At 40.3% G+C, this 15,708-nt stretch overlaps 3 protein-coding genes across 4 annotated transcripts; 1 reads left to right on the forward strand and 2 right to left on the reverse strand.

The window, feature by feature from the left end:
* Nucleotides 1-661: 661 nt before the first annotated feature.
* Nucleotides 662-4,010, reverse strand: fdxacb1 (ferredoxin-fold anticodon binding domain containing 1). Its single transcript, XM_083927158.1, has 5 exons — nt 3,625-4,010; nt 3,379-3,535; nt 2,622-2,825; nt 2,211-2,369; nt 662-2,110 (listed from the first exon to the last, which is right to left on the reverse strand). Exons 1-5 carry the CDS (start codon nt 3,800-3,802, stop codon nt 859-861), a joined length of 1,950 nt encoding a protein of 649 aa, XP_083783284.1. The 5' UTR covers nt 3,803-4,010; the 3' UTR covers nt 662-858.
* A 1,422-nt stretch (nt 4,011-5,432) lies between these two features.
* On the forward strand, nt 5,433-8,289 carry LOC310956796 (mitochondrial import receptor subunit TOM40B). The gene is made up of 9 exons (XM_083927168.1): nt 5,433-5,625; nt 5,766-5,833; nt 5,964-6,056; nt 6,196-6,297; nt 6,426-6,531; nt 7,118-7,240; nt 7,357-7,433; nt 7,563-7,665; nt 8,058-8,289. The coding sequence occupies exons 1-9, from the start codon at nt 5,442-5,444 to the stop codon at nt 8,195-8,197; spliced, it is 996 nt and encodes a 331-aa protein (XP_083783294.1). The 5' UTR covers nt 5,433-5,441; the 3' UTR covers nt 8,198-8,289.
* Nucleotides 8,290-9,703: 1,414 nt separating this feature from the next.
* bicdl2 (BICD family like cargo adaptor 2) lies at nt 9,704-15,602 on the reverse strand. Of its 2 annotated transcripts, XM_083927163.1 has the most exons (10): nt 15,547-15,602; nt 14,401-14,877; nt 12,626-12,841; nt 12,246-12,362; nt 11,399-11,545; nt 11,105-11,251; nt 10,900-10,974; nt 10,311-10,390; nt 10,102-10,216; nt 9,704-9,983 (listed from the first exon to the last, which is right to left on the reverse strand). In XM_083927163.1, the coding sequence occupies exons 2-10, from the start codon at nt 14,644-14,646 to the stop codon at nt 9,819-9,821; spliced, it is 1,308 nt and encodes a 435-aa protein (XP_083783289.1). In that variant the 5' UTR covers nt 14,647-14,877; nt 15,547-15,602; the 3' UTR covers nt 9,704-9,818. The 2 variants fall into 2 exon arrangements, with proteins under 2 accessions (XP_083783289.1, XP_083783290.1); XM_083927164.1 differs by lacking the exon at nt 11,105-11,251.
* Nucleotides 15,603-15,708: the final 106 nt, after the last annotated feature.

Raw genomic sequence — 15,708 nt, forward strand, 5'->3', positions numbered from 1 at the left:
CACATTAATTCAACTGCTATAGTTATAGTTACTTTGATTTTACATACAAAAGCTAGGATCAATTTATGAAATATGATGCATTGTTATAGATCAAAGGGCCCAGACCCTCACAGGTGTTTTTAGTTATGCTGCTGATCAAAAGAAAAACTTCTGGGACCTATAAGGCTTCACACTCTGAAAGGGGTCATTTTGCATGGTGAGTACTTTTATTTTTGAAACTATAAGCTGGTTATGCTTTTGTTCTTTTACTCAAGAATAATTTTCAAATGCAGGACTTTCACGCCTTGGTATTGTTACTTTTACTTAAGGACTACTTCTTCCACCATTGCAGAGGACTAAAGTGCCTTTGCTTGTTAAGACAGACATTATTGATTCTAAGGCTGTTAGGGGGTGTTTGTAGCTCAGTCTGTGGGGATCTGGCCTGGAGAGTGAAGGGTTTCTTGTTCAAGTCCTATGGACCAAAGTATGAGGTGCTAACAGTTTACCTCCTAAGCACCAAATCCCCAATAGCATGGTGCAGTGCTTTTTCTTCTTTATGCAAAGTATTAGTTTTAATGCTTTGCCACAACATGCATATACATTTTACTTTTGTTATTTTACAATGATTCTTGACACTAATTTATGTTAAATAACATGTTTATTGTATGATTATTAAAACACAGACACACAATTCTAGTAGCATTTCATAGAACTATGAAAGCATGCAATGCCTCAACCACTGTAAACACGGTGCAGCTACAGTTTTGCAGAATATACACTTACAATTTGCTTAGCAGTTACAAAGAGAATGAATGTAATTAATGTATCTGAAAAAAACAAGAGGTTAAATCCCTGATCCTCCTAGAAATTCAAATGTTGCTACCTGATGGTAACTTGCAAATGAGAGGTAAGAAAGGACTCCAGGTCTTTATGAAACTGGAGGGATTGTGTGTGTGACAGAGCATGTGTGTGTGAGTGGTAAACGAGTCTGTAGCAGTAACTGGTCTGGCTCAGGTCAGGATGTGAGAATGTGTCGATGAGTTTAACTTGCTCCACGGTCCCATGACCGGCCTCTCGGATCACAGCGTGGAACTTCCTCTCCTCCCACGTCGGCCCGGTCCAGAAGCTGATGTCAAAGCTGAAGTGCTCGGGGAACAGGGAGAATGGCTGGAAAGGTTTCCCCGGCGATGGGCGGAGTGAAAATTGTTGTAAAAAGCGTGGGTCATGTGACCACATCAGCCGCCAGTCGGGGAGTGAGAACAGGAGCACAGCAAGGAGGTCCAAATTTAGGGATAAAGTAATGCTGACATTACTAACGTTGTCATTTGCATTGCTTGCTAACACCGAACCAACTAAACCCATCGGCTGTGCCATCAGACGCAGACCCCCCTGTTCTGTGACTAGGGAGACCCCATAGGATGCGAGCAGTGTTTCCAGCCTTTGCCCAAGCAATTTGATTGGATCACATTCTGAAGGGAACACACCTCTGAGGAGGAGCTCGTGAAAAGCAGGCAGAGCCCAGAGGTTGACGGGCACATTCTTGAACACCAGGCCACTAATGGCAAATAACAAGCTGTTGACACCATTAGAGCCCCCACTGTGCCCCTCCTGCTTATGTCCTTCCGCTTCAACACTTTTATTATTCCCCTCATTCTCCCCATGACTCCCTGCGTTGTTAATCCACTCTTCTTTTTTATTTAGAAGTTCTTCCATCTGAGGGAGCAGTGATGGACGCAGCATATAAAGACCACCTTCCGCTTCAGGATCAACATCAAGAGAGCGTGCAGACCTTAAGTTCTCAGCTCCTTTACTCCTCACCCTGTTCACCTTATCTGAGGTAACACAAGTGTCTTGTGTATCTGTGCGTCCCCGACCATCCAGAAACATCAACTGGTCTTTTTTTTTGTCTGCAGAGGTATGAGCGTCTGAGCTGAGGTCTTTCTGAAGCAGGCGGATCCAGTAGCAGTGTGTGCTGTCGACGTCACGGCGACACGCCTGCAGCTGTTTGGCCGTGAGGAGGAAGGGAACAGTCTGTGTCGTCATGGAAACAGTCCATTTCTCCGCCAGTCCTTTGAGAAGAAAATCTTGCACCAACCTGACAGGGTGGACAGAACCTGTGCTGAGAAATCCCCTGATGAAAAAAAAAGAGATGGTAAGTGTGCGGTTATATAACTCTTTTTGCGTTGGTGGCATATTACTTAAACAGCATGACAGTGTCTGTGGTACTGTACCTGAAAAAGTAATCACTGAGCTCGGCTGGTATATTGTAGTGGACTCTTTCCCCTTCAACAGCCTCCTCAACCTTCAGTATCTGAGGAGGGGTGTAGGGGAGGCTGCGAGTAAACACGTGGAGCAAACCTTTCTCCACATGAAAGCCCTTATCCTGGCTCCTGTATAGCAGTAACATCACAGAATGTGTCAGTACACACACACACACACACAGACACACACACTCACACACACACACACACACACACACACACACACACACACACACACACACACACACACACACACACACACACACACACACACACACACACACACACACACACACACACACACACACACACACACACACACACACACACACAAAGGGTTGTTTCTCTTTGTACACTGTAACACTCACCTTGACTCCTTACCTGTATCCAGTGCACTTGTAGCTCTGGTATTTCTCACTCTCAAAAGGACGGACATCACTAAGGATTAGGTGCGCTTCTGCTGCCATGGAAGCCACCTGCCAGCTGTTGTGCCACTCTCGCTTTGGGTGGTCCGCTGGCGTCCCCCCCTGTCCATTGCACAAGGAAACATGAACCTCCCCTTCTTCAGACAGCACCTGAACACAGCTGGGGGCACATAAAAACAAACAAGTATTTAGTACTGTATTCACGTCATAGGAAAAACACATTGGAAATTTCTCCAGTTCATAAAAGTATGTATTAAATCAAATCTGGGTGAAGATGATGTCTAAACACAAGCAGCCATGAGAGAACTTAAATAAATAAATTAAACGGGAAAACCTGGTATTGAATCACAATCTGTCTAGTCTGATCAAAGGATAAGGCAGCTTTCAGTACTTAATATGTAGTTACCGAGCAAAACTGGTGTTGTTGTGTTGTCATAAATGTGGGCGGTAGAAAAGCCTTATACCTTATACACTAATACCCAACTGCACCACAGTAATAATTACAGTAAATTAATGGTTTGACAAACAATTTTTCGACACGAAATTGTTGAAATTGACAAAATAACTTTTTTTCCGTTTAAACTAAGTGGAAAATGAACTTGAATTTGTTATAATTCTACTTACACTAACTAACAGTAAATATTTAGATGGTGGATGCTATAGAGAACATGCGGTGGATTGAATCCTAAAGTATGATAATCATGCAGTTCTACCTGAGGAAGAAGTTTTTGAGAAGTTTTCTGTTCTTCTTAACCCCACTCTTTCTCCCGCAGTGAGGGAAGTTAAATACCACACGATCAAACACACGGCCCCGAAGAGACGCACAATCCTCCAGCTTTGTACAGTCCACCTCGAAAAGCACCGCACCACCTGATTAACACAGAAAAAAAAGTGTACAAAAGTAAGTGTCACAGAAAACAAAACGGCACAAATACGAGAAAGTAGTCACAAACCGGTACCTGAGTCCTTGATGCTCTTAATGTTACTGGCTGCGCCTTCATGCCGCAGTGCCTCCTCTTGATGCTGCAGGCAGCTGGCCGTGATGCTGGTCTCTGTCTCAGAGTACAACTGGCTCACAGAGGCAGAAAATGAGAAGTTCCCTTCTCCCACCAGCAAAATGGACCGCGAAGGAGACATGTTCAGTCCAGTTGGAAATGAGGGAAACCACAAACTCAATTCCCTGAAGGTTGCCTTTTATAGGTGAGAGAGGCGCGTCAGAGCGAGAATGACCACCGTCAGTCGTCTTCACGGTCTATAACAGCCCAATCATAGTGATTGCATGTTTTAGTAAATAAATAACGTCCGCGTGTTGTGTCTAAGTTGGTTAAATAAAATAAATTATATTGACTTTACTGTAGATGAAGCTGTTGACCTTCTCTTGTTCCCTCCCGGCGGTGCAGTAGTAAATGAAAGCCGAATGAAAAAACCCACGCAAGCTGCTACAGGTGACAGGCGCTGTGTCGCTGCTAAAATAGTCCGACAAGAAACACAACCTCAGGAACGTTGTGCTGTTTCATCCAAAACCCAATAAAAAAAACAACAAAGCTAGTAAGTTAAATTTATATAGTTGTTATTTTAGTAATGCTATTATTTAATTTCCGGTTTTATACATGTAAAATATAAAAGCCTTTTTTTTTGCAGATCATATATTTCCCTCCTTGTTTTTAGAGGAACATATTTGCAGGGTGGCACATCACATCTGGAGGAGGGAGCTATTTGCAGCATCACTTGAATCCCAGCATCAATTATCTTTCTGCATAATAGTAGTTTGTCTATGGAAATTTCCACCTGACAGTTTTTCTGATGTGCGATTCTCAGTTCCGTTCCGGATTTTAACGTTTGTTACAACGGAAGTAAGTAGCAGAACAACCAGAGCGCAGATTTATGTGCTTTGGCTGATGCTAAGGTCATGCTACAGTAGCTAACGGGACTGCTGCACCTGCACATAAAAACAACAGTCTTGCATGATGCACAAAGTCGTAATCCTTCTTGCAACTCAAATTCAGTACAAACCAATTTAAAGATCTTTAGCTGTGCATTTCAATATTTACGTTTGTGTTCTGCTTGCACATGTGCTGTCATTAACTTATTCTGTTTGTGATATTGGCAAAGATGTTATTGTGTGCTTTATTTTCTCAAGGAAATGTGTTTTTTCTATTTTATGCCCATTTTCAGGTAAATACTTGTATTTTGGGGTTTCTATTATAATATGTTTAAATGCTTTAATATAAAATCAAATACATTAATTAATTCATTAAATAGTTTTCTCATACTGTGTCTTAAAATACCCATATTGGCTCTTTGTCCAAAAAAACATTCTGCTCTGATTGGCCAGCGTTCGGGTCGTCTGCATCTGCACTCCTGGCACCACCTTTAGTGTCACTGCAGCAAAGTAATGACTGGCACTTTATATCCTATATATATAGTTTATTTCTGACATCACAACTGTACAGAAGTCCATATGTCACAAGTTTCTGAATACAGGCTGTGAGCATCTTTGTGGTTTGAGCATTTTAATACTTTCACAGTATTTATATTGCACCTCCATCTGCTTTTTAATCAAAGGCATGGAAACTGACTATTTACAATATTATGGGACCTTTAAATTGTATTTCAGTGCATTTTTTTTGCTTTGCCTCTGCTCTCTTAATACAGGACAACGTCTGGCTGTAAATAGTGCAGGTACAGGCTATAGGTGAGAAAAATAAATATGTCATAGCATCATCATAAATCTCTCCTTTGTCTCTTTGCATCTTGTAGGAAGTGTGGTGCCCACATGGGCAGTGTTCTGGCTTTGTCGTCTGGTCCGGGCCATCAGAACTGGCCTTTCTCCACGGACCCCCCTCCTTCTCGCTGGGGTGCCCATCCTGCTCACTGGGACAGTCCACCACGCTGGGAGAGGAGAGATGGCCGTCTACCGAACCCAGGCAGCTTTCACTCTCTCCACAGGAGCTGCAAAGGTATGTCTGGCGAAAAAGTAAGAACTGTTGGGTGTAAACGATGGTTAAAGAGGTGTCGACCATGCAGAAGGCAATATATAGAGAACAGAAGTGAAGTAGTAATGTTTTTGATCCAACTGTTTTCCTCCCTATCTCCCCAGATGTGTTTCCCCAACAGACTGAGGGTGTCAAGATGATCCTCAATAAAACTCTGAGCAGCTTCTTCAAGGTGCCTCTTCCACCCACGTAAATTTACATCCAAACTATTTGTTGTAAAGATAATAAGGCTGTTAATCTCTTCCATCTAAAAAAGGTTCTAACTCTTTATTTTGTAACAAGATGTACGCGTTTGCTTGCAGGTCAGTCATGCTCTCCACCTCAGTGCTGTTAGTCCTTCATACTATCGATTCCACGTGGAGCATCTGCAGTCTGATGATTACAGCAAGGACAAGGTCAAGCATGAGTCGTTACATAATAAATATGTTACCACTACTTTATGTTGATTCGCTGTATGGAATGTTGTAAAACAGATGAAGCTGCTGTCTTTTTTTAGTTGACAGTTTGCATCTTGATCCTTCCACACACTTTTAGGATGCCCCAGCATTGATCGGTGAGATGGACTCTTCAGGCAGTCTGAACGCTCACGCTCTGCTGCATCTCAATGAGCGCGTACGAGCCAGAACAGTGTTCCAGGTAAGACCCTAACGTCTGTCCATCTATCCCATCCCATGTTTGGACACTGTCACTACACACGTCACTTTATTTTACACAAATGAACGAATGAAAACAACTTAATGTTTGATTTATTGATTGTGTTTTAGACTCAGCAGTCCCAGTTTGTAACGTGGCAGTTTGAAACTGAGTACAGAGGCAACGATTTCACTGCTGCCGTGACGGTTGCCAATCCAGACATCGTCAGAGAGTCAGGTGAGAAATCATAGTTGGAATGAAAAGAGCAATGGGCCTCATGCAAGAGCCACTTGTAGGAGCCCATTCGTTCTTAAGTGGCTTGTACGAGCGATTTAGGAGAACTTTCCGCATTTACAAATTTTCTCGTATTTCGACTTTTCTCTTAGGTACAAACACAATTTAATGTAGAGTTGTCCTCACTTGTAGGAGGAATCATATGCAGTTCTGCTGTTATCCAAGTTTTTCAGATTGTATATTTCATTACTTGAAAGCAATTTTGAGTTTGAAAACCCTATATAAATTACACTTCATAATAATGTTGGTATTATACTGTTTGATTCCATTTTAATTATAATGTAATTCAAATTGTATGCCTATTAATATCATCATTATTTTAATTTGGCTATTGGTACTGTTGTATAACACTACAATATCAGTTTGAACATATCAAACATGCATGAGGCCCATTATCTGATTTTAGGAAAAAATACTATTGCAATCAGACAAACTTTTTTTTTCAACTCTCAATTAAGCAACAAATTACATCATGATATTTTTTGTTTATCTAATCTATTATGTATCTGTGTGTGTTTCTCTTGGACAGTTATCCTTGTGGCACACTTCCTGCAGAGTGTGACCTCTGGGCTAGTCTTAGGAGGGGAGCTGGTCTACCATCGGGGCCGAGCAGAGGAAGGAGGAATTCTTACTCTGGCTGGACAGTACTCAGGTGAGATTTTGCGTTTCGTTGTTAAACAGCTTTAAACACATGACTTAATTGATCTTTGCTGATCTATTCGGCTTGATTTAGCAGCAGCTTTCTGCCATTCCTTTCTTTCCATGCAGGACCCAACTGGGTGGCAACATTAAATGCTGGGAAAGGAGGTGCCCATGCTAGCTACTATCACAGAGCCAACAAACAGGTACAGCAAATGCAACCATATTGTATAACCATCCATACATGTCCATGTGTTTCACAGTCTATGGTGTAAACACACGTTTTCTTAGGTGCTTATTGCAAATGTGCATACACTTGTGTTAATGTTCATCAGATCCAAGTTGGGGTGGAGTTTGAAGCCAGTACCAGGACGCAGGAGACCACAACCTCATTTGGATACCAGATGGAACTCCCAGAGGCCAACATGGTCTTTCGAGGTAAATGTCTTTCTGTAACTTTGGGCCCTATTTAGACGCTCTAACTTGGTCTAAAGTGCAAGGCTCAACTGCATTTAGGGCGTGACCAACTCCACTTGCTGAGCAACAATAGGCTACCTGATTGGCCAACAACACACAACACTTGCTCAGTGTTGTGTTGTCTTATTGGCTATATGCCAACATGGCAGGTAGATTGACAGTTTCCCCCGCCAATCACAAAAGTTACTAAGTTATTTTGCGTGTGGGCAGGTGCCAATTTCATGCCCTGGCAGTGGGCATGTAAATGACAACTGCATCGGTCTGAAACTAACAGAGTCCTAAGAGTCAAATGTCATATGCTGAATGTTAAGAAAGAATACAGTATATGAGACCTTTTTTGTGTGTGTATCTAGGTATGATAAACAGTCGGTGCATAATAGGTGGCGTGTTGGAGAAGCGTTTGACCCCACTCCCTGCCACCCTGATTATGGGTGCCTTTGTAAATCACAGAGGTGACAAACTACAAGTGGGCCTCGGCGTCAATGTGGGATAATTCTCCAGGAACCCCTGCCAGATTTACAGCTCACTGTCAGGATATCCATCCAGAGACTTCATTACGACCTGATCTACGGAGGTAAACATTTGAACCACCTGAGTATTGTGTATCGTTTGTTGCTCAAGCTGTTGCTCAAGCTCAGGTCGTAATGAAGTTACGACCTGATCTACGGAGGTAAACATTTGAACCACCTGAGTATTGTGGATCGTTTGTTGCTCAAGCTGAAGCTTGCAACCTACCTCTCAAAACGGAGGTGATATTTTCTGATTGGACTAAATAAAAAAATGGATGAACACTTTGAAGGACTTTACAACTTTGACTGGAGACGGTCTCCCTGAAACTCAACTGCACATCACCTTCTGGACATGGGAACAGAAAGGATAAGAGGTACTGTAAATTGAAAATAACTAAAAGTTTTATACTGTAAGTAGTCATAAGATAATATATATAGATTATATTGGAAGATAACTGTTTTTCTTGTGTACCTGACCTTTCTGCCGATCATTTTCTAAGGCAGAAAATAAACTTCTAGAAGCAGGAAACATATTTAGGGTAGGTAATACATGACTAAATTCTCGTTATTCTTTTCTCAATATTCATATTGGCTTATTGTAGTTGTTTTTTATAACCCTAACCCTAATGCCGAGAGGATCAATCTAAAAACAAAGTGGTTGGCAGAAATGTAAAAGAAATCATGCTAAAATGCCAGTGTGATCATTGAAACTGTGTGTATGAGTAAGCGATTGTGTGTTCGATCGTATGCACATCTGCCAGCTGCACTGACTCTGCTGAGCTGGGACTGTACTGTATGTTATAGATGAAGGCATGTGGAAACACTGACTTGTATGCAACCTGCACTACTCACGCTGCTTCTGGGCATTTCCAGTCCTGTTTAACATATGAAATGTTGCATATTATTTATACATTATGTAATACAAACGTAGAGAGAAGTAGGAAGTGACTGTCTTTTTTGACTTAATTTATTAAAGATGTTATTTCTATCGTATTGTTTTTTTCTTCTCCCAAATGCATATGTAATTACACAATACATTACAGTTCTGTAGATATAGCAACACTGGGCCAACATTCTCTTAAATTTCTCTTATATTTTCTTTTTATTTTCTGTTAAGAGAAAATATAAGTGAAATCAACGCCAGACGCACCAAACGATGCACCATCCAAATCTGCTGAATGATGAATCCTACTTGATCATAATTGTTTATTACCATAGGTATGTAAAATAAACCTGTGTTATTGCCAGAGTGTCAGTACTGGCGTTATGGGAAAATCTCAAACATACTGTATAATTATAAACATACACAATTGTAAACCATAAAATAATGTTGTAAATAATATATAAATATAATGACAACCAACACACAACAGTTTAGAAAACACCTAATAGACTCATTTGTGGTTTTAAAAGTTTAATATAACATCTTAAATTCTGAAATGACTGATATACTGTACATATATACAAATATATTCAAATATGAGGTCTGTGATAATTAAAAAAATAAAAATGTCACTTGTTGATGCTGATAACACATTATAGTGTACATGATCTTGCTGCAGAGGCGTATACTCTATCCGTTCAAACTGCTACCCCATCTCTCTGTTATTTGTCTTTGAAAAAAGAGAAGAATCCTTTCCCGCCTTCTCCCTTCACTTTCAAAGACTTGCTTCTTTGCAGTCCTGCTGCCTCTCTCGCTCTGTGTTTTTCCCTCTGTCTCTCCTCCTCCCTTTGTTGCACCTGCTCATTGATCACCAACCGCATGTCCTCCTGCAACAGGATGAAAGACTCAGATGGGAAAACAATGTTCTGCTTATAAACTAAACTATGATGAAACTGTTGCCAAAAGGCATCATTAAGACTATTCTCTCCCTGCACTCAGACTCACCTGCCAGGATTCCAGCTCTTGAGACAGCGCCACCTTGTGTTTGATTGTGTTGAGAAGCTGCTGAGTCAGTGATTCTTTCTCCTGCTGCACCATGGCCAGTTGACTCTCTAAGCAACTGCACATTGATTTGACGATTAGTAAAACATATATCAGTGTGGGCTCAAATGAAATGAGATGAAATTGACAAATATGTTGTTGTGTAGCATTACCTGTAGCTCGCCTTTCCAGGGCTTCTAAATGGCTCGACTTCCTTCCTCAGAGAGTCCAGCTCTTCTCGTTGAGATTGCAGCTGCAGTGTGGAAAAATGATCATAATCATAACGTTTTATTTTTACTTATTGAAAAATTCCCTTTTAGGAATGTTTTAAGACATAAAATACTCTTCCTTAGAAAATACTTTGTGTCTGATATGATTCTTCCACAAATATTTTTAGAAATGAAACTGACTAATGTAGATTTGGCACAGTGAAGGTCAAACATCCAAATGAAGAAACGAGTGGAGCAAACCTTTAGAATAAAAAAAAGTGGAAAAACTAAAGAATGTCTGATTTTATTCATTAAAAGATAAATGTATTGATGTTTGGCTAAACTCTGTTCTTCACCTTTTACATCCTACCTATGAATTAACCATGCATCTATGCTTGTATAGTCTACACAAATGTATTTACAGTATAAACCTAGTAGCATCTCTAATCCATTGAAATGGAAACCAGCAACAAATCACATTATTTCCTCTTTTCATGTCAAGGAAATTGTGTTTGTCAAAAGTGTATGTGTGGCTGTCTACCATTCAACACACCTCCTCTTTGAGCGCTTGTATTTCTTCATCTCTTGCTTGCAGGACTGTGGAGTGAGCTAGAAGAGCCTCTTTGGCCTGGTCAGCAGGAGAGATTTAAACAACAACACAACAGACAGAGAGGTCATAAAGATCAGAGCGCCTATTACTAGGTGTTTGTGCTTTATATTGCAAATTTGGGTACAAAAAGGTTGGTGTGTGTGTGTACCTGTGATTGCTGAATTTCACTATGCAGAGACAAAGGTTGCGTTTGTGCAATGCCCAGAATACTGTCTTCTCCCAGGTTCAGTGCTTTTTGCTGTAGAGAGCGATTCACAGTTCGCAACTCAAACACTACTCCCTGCTCCTGCTCTATCTACATACGCACACACGGACAAACACAAGCACACACACAGATCAAGTTAGGAGTAAATATCTTCTGCAGTACATGATTCCCCCTTCCGGCTCGCTCAGGATTCATCTTTCAACACTACGTTCATCTTTAAGACCAGTCAATCCTCACCTCAGCTTCTTTTTCTCTCAGTGTCGCTTGAAGTTCTGACAGTCTGTCTCTCAGTCTGTCTCTCTCCATGCGGAGTCTATCGCTGTCCTCCTGTGATGCTTTCAGTTGAGCCTCCATGTGCGACAGTCGCTCCAGCAAAACTCTGTTCTGTAAGGAAAGAAGAGGAAAACGGATGAACACAAAAAAGTGAATAAATAGTGCGATCACAGAGGTAAGAAAAAGGTAATTACAAACACTTAGAACTGGATTTTGACACTTTGAGATATGGATACTTAGGCCCGCAAGTCTGTTAAAGATCCCATATTGTGATACTTTTCTGGTTCTTGCTTGTATTTTACGTTTCTAACAGAACATATTTACATGCTTTAATGTTCCACAAACATCTTTCTTGTACTATCTGTCATGATACACCTGTATTCACCCTCTGTCTGAAATGCTCCGTCTGTCTCTTTAAGCCCCTCTCCAGAAAAAGCCCAGTCAGTGGTCTTCCTTATGTGCATTCTCAGTGTCATTGCAGTCAAAGAATGACTGTAATGTCACTATAGCAACACTTTTTACCTATATAAAGTATATAGTATTGTGACATCACAACCGTACAGAAGTCCTGATGTTCGTTTAAAGGCACATTTTCTGAATATAGGCTGTGTGCATTTTCTCTGAGAACTGACACTGATATTGATACTTTCACAGTATTTATATAGCACATACACCTGCTTTATATTAAAGAGACATGAAAATTTCACTTTTTACAACATGGGACCTTTAAATCTTTATGGGTTTACCTAATAGTTGCCCTTCAATATCTCTCAGTGCTTAGCAACAGAGCTAAAGTGACTGGTCAGTATACCTCTGCTTGAGTGTTCTCTATTTGCGTGAAGTTGATATTTCGGCTGAAAGATGATTCTTCCATTTCTTCTCTGAGGGAACGAAGTTCAGTCCTCAAGGAGTGTTCCAGCGTTACAGCCTAAGTGAGCGAAAGATGGAAGGGTTGAGGAATGCCATCGTTCAATGAGTAACAAAAATAAGACACCATAAACCTGTTAGTCTACATTTTTTCTTTCTGCACAAATGTGACATCACACATATGCAGACAATTCCCACACACATGCACACACATATCTGTTTATTCTTACAGCATATCCACATACTTGTGATGTTATCCTTTGTGGGTTAGCAGCTGATTAAGGCACTGTTAAGGCTGTTCATTTACTGGTAGTATAAACCAACCTCTGCTAACTGCTCCACCAAGCGTTGGTTATGATTGGCTAACTGAGTCAGCTGCTCACTCTCATCCCTTCGCCGGTCGCGCCCCTGGCTGTGATGACGGTCCAGTTCAACCCTCAACGTAGCTAAATCTGAAGTCAGCTCTGCTTCCCTCTGCCCAGATGCCAGTTCATTCACCTCCAGCTTCCTGTGTAGAACATGCTTCTCCTGCTGCAAAGCCTGAAACATTAAGCACAACATTAACTGACTTTGAGGCAACATGAAAAATCAGATGTTAAAATATATTATAAAAATTCTTCTTACATTCAATGTGAAGTGAAATTACAACACGTGTGAGTTATCCATGTAGCAAAAGTGTTTGGAACAAGATTAGATTCAATGACACTGGTCCTTGGAAACCACAAACGCAGTCAAATTTGACTGATAGTAATCACAGGTGCTAGGCTTGGTTATATTCAAGTGTCCGAGTTAGTCATGCCAGGAAATCAGCCATCATTCATTTTATTAGTTACATCTGAGCTTTTCCTTCTCTGACGGGTCAAAATGTGGAGTGGAAAAGGCCTGTCCTGCAGTGAAATTAATGCATTTACAGAAAAGCATGCAGTGTTCAAAACAAAAATATAAATAATAGCATTACCACTACCACTTTTTTTTTTTTTTCTTTTTTTGTAAATTCCTGTTATGCCCCTTCCTCATTTTCTTTAAAAAAAAAAAATCATCTGTTGAGTATATTTTATGCAGTTTATATATAAACGGTATGCCATAATATATATATATAAATGTGATTTAATGTGCTACATGTTTGTTATCAACCTGATAACAAAAATGATGGTTGATTAGGATTGAAGAACTGTAATTTCCATTATCTAAGACAGAGGTTTTCAAAGTCTGAGACCGTGGGCCTCTCCTCAGATGTAGCTTGGAAAAGACGCCCCTTTATGTAATTTGATCTCATAGACACAAAACAATTAAGCCAAGATAGCCGAATATTGCTATTTGACTTAACTTCAGACCACACCAAATAAATAAAAAGTTCTGTCAGAACTGTCAAAGACATTTATTCATTTCTGACTCTGAGAAAGTGGGAAAACAGTAAAATTGCCTAAAATTACTGAATCTCTGAACTATCTCTTTAACCAAATCACATCTTCTTTTGATAACTAATGTAATATTTTTGACTTCCATTCACAGAGCCTACCCTGGGGAGGCTCGCCTCACACTTTACACTGTAAAAAAACGATAAAAGGACTGATACCGTGAAATTACAGATTATAGCCACATTTTAAAGTCAAAATCAGTTTAATTACTTTAAATATACTGTAATTTAATAAGGTTATTTACTGTAATTTCACAGTGTCCGTCTGGAAACTTTGCTGCCAGTCGTTTTACTGTTTTTTTACAGCTCATTTTTTTTACAGTATATATTTTTTTAATAAATGAATACATACTGTTATCTAATATGGTTATTCACTGTAATATCACAGTATCCCTCTGGAAACTTAGCTGCCAGTTGTTTTACCATTGTAGTTTTTTACAGTTTATGTTTTTACAGTGTAGAAAACCTCCGATCCAAGGTGACATAAATTGAAAATCAGACTTACAAGTCTTTCCACATTTATAATGATTGACCTACAGGCTAAAATCACTTAAATGTCGTGTGCTTGTTCATTTAAAAGGTTTACAATGCGCCTTTGTTTCCCACCTCATTCTATTCCTTGGTAGTGTTAGAAAGTTTGCATCGTCACAAGAAACACAGTTCACAGCAGCTTTATATTTACCTCCAGCTCCCTCTCCCTCTGCTCCAGAGAGGCTGCCAGCTCCTCATTCTTCTCCAGTAAAGCCTGTCCCAGCTCTGCGGCTAGTATCAGATCCGTCTCTATCCCTCCTCCGCTGTCACTGATGCCAGAGGAGGATGTGGATGAGGAGAGAGCAAAAGAGAGTGAGACTGAGGAGGACGAGGAGAGAGGGAAGAAGGAGTCCTCCAGGCTTGGGGAAGGAAGACTGTTCTTTCTGGGGGTGAACATTATTGTTGATCGCTGCAGGCTTGTTGGAGTCAGTTGGAAAGCATCATGCCAGGTCTCAGACTTTAAATCACAAAGGTGGCAGGTGGACCGCAAAGAACTTCTTTTCTTTCTGTAAAATCAGGAATCTTTTTTCTGTTTCTTGATGAGTTTTATTTCTGTTTTGTAATCCAGGTCTGTGCCAATGGTCCTAATGCTGGTACCATTCAAATCTTCTCTTCTTCCCAGATAACTCTGAAAAAAAACACACAAAAAAACACTATAAACAGATCTATTGACGGTAATGATATCCAAGATATGTATGATGACTTGTGTGAGCGTCTGACTAGTTGTTTTCTAGTAATATAATCTCAGATGGCCTTTAAGGAGGTCTTTTGTCTGACAGGTGCTTTTGTTACTTTGACCGAAATACCAGCTCCATTATGATCTTTTTTTTGCTCCCCTCCCTAAATTCCAAAGGTATTGTGCTCCATTATTATTACAACAAAGGCTTGAGTGTTTCTATGGTGGTCTCTAAAGTTATCAATTTGAACCAAATCATTAAGAAACAATCACACCACACCTGCTACTCAAAAAATGTTGTTGCCCCAAATAAGACACTTCTATCACATATTGTTATTTTCAGCAGCATCTTGTCTATATGGATTCTGTTTATATAAACTCAATTTTCATCACAACAATGTGTCCCTCTAAAGTTTCAGTCTCCCCTGACATTTCTGCCTTTAAGTCTGACGTCACCATTTGCCTTCTCACCTGTTAACACACCTCGCTACCTTGCTTTCATCCTTTTTAGAATAATTTAAAAGCGAAACAATGGCCATTCTTTCATTAACACTTTCCGTTTTCACTATGATGTTTTCACCATGTTACGCTTTGAAGGAACAAATATAAAGTCTGCCTTACCTGACGGTTCCCAGCCAACTCACACCAAACAGGTATAGTCTTCCTGTTTGGTGAGTGTGTGTGTTTGGGAGTGTTTGCACAAGAGAGGCTCAGCTGGTTTCCTTGGCAGTGGGAACATACAGTATGTAAATAGAGCCAGTGGCTCCACCTCCTGAATTAGAA

This window comes from Echiichthys vipera (assembly GCF_963691815.1).
Source record: "Echiichthys vipera genome assembly, chromosome: 14".
In the NCBI taxonomy this organism is placed as follows: Eukaryota; Metazoa; Chordata; class Actinopteri; order Perciformes; family Trachinidae; genus Echiichthys; species Echiichthys vipera.

Excerpts from the sequence above, each read along its gene's own strand:
- fdxacb1 (XM_083927158.1), bottom strand. The coding sequence starts at position 3,802 with ATGTCTCCTTCGCGGTCCATTTTGCTGGTGGGAGAAGGGAACTTCTCA. Across the intron at positions 3,536-3,624 it reads TAAGAGCATCAAGGACTCAG|GTGGTGCGGTGCTTTTCGAG; the intron begins GTACCGGTTTGT and ends TGTGTTAATCAG. Across the intron at positions 2,111-2,210 it reads CTCAGTGATTACTTTTTCAG|GGGATTTCTCAGCACAGGTT; the intron begins GTACAGTACCAC and ends TTTTTTCATCAG.
- LOC310956796 (XM_083927168.1), top strand. The coding sequence starts at position 5,442 with ATGGGCAGTGTTCTGGCTTTGTCGTCTGGTCCGGGCCATCAGAACTGG. Across the intron at positions 5,834-5,963 it reads CTCTGAGCAGCTTCTTCAAG|GTCAGTCATGCTCTCCACCT; the intron begins GTGCCTCTTCCA and ends GTTTGCTTGCAG. Across the intron at positions 7,434-7,562 it reads ATCACAGAGCCAACAAACAG|ATCCAAGTTGGGGTGGAGTT; the intron begins GTACAGCAAATG and ends AATGTTCATCAG.
- bicdl2 (XM_083927163.1), bottom strand. The coding sequence starts at position 14,646 with ATGTTCACCCCCAGAAAGAACAGTCTTCCTTCCCCAAGCCTGGAGGAC. Across the intron at positions 12,363-12,625 it reads TGGTGGAGCAGTTAGCAGAG|GCTGTAACGCTGGAACACTC; the intron begins GTTGGTTTATAC and ends TCGCTCACTTAG. Across the intron at positions 9,984-10,101 it reads AAGAGCTGGAATCCTGGCAG|GAGGACATGCGGTTGGTGAT; the intron begins GTGAGTCTGAGT and ends ATCCTGTTGCAG.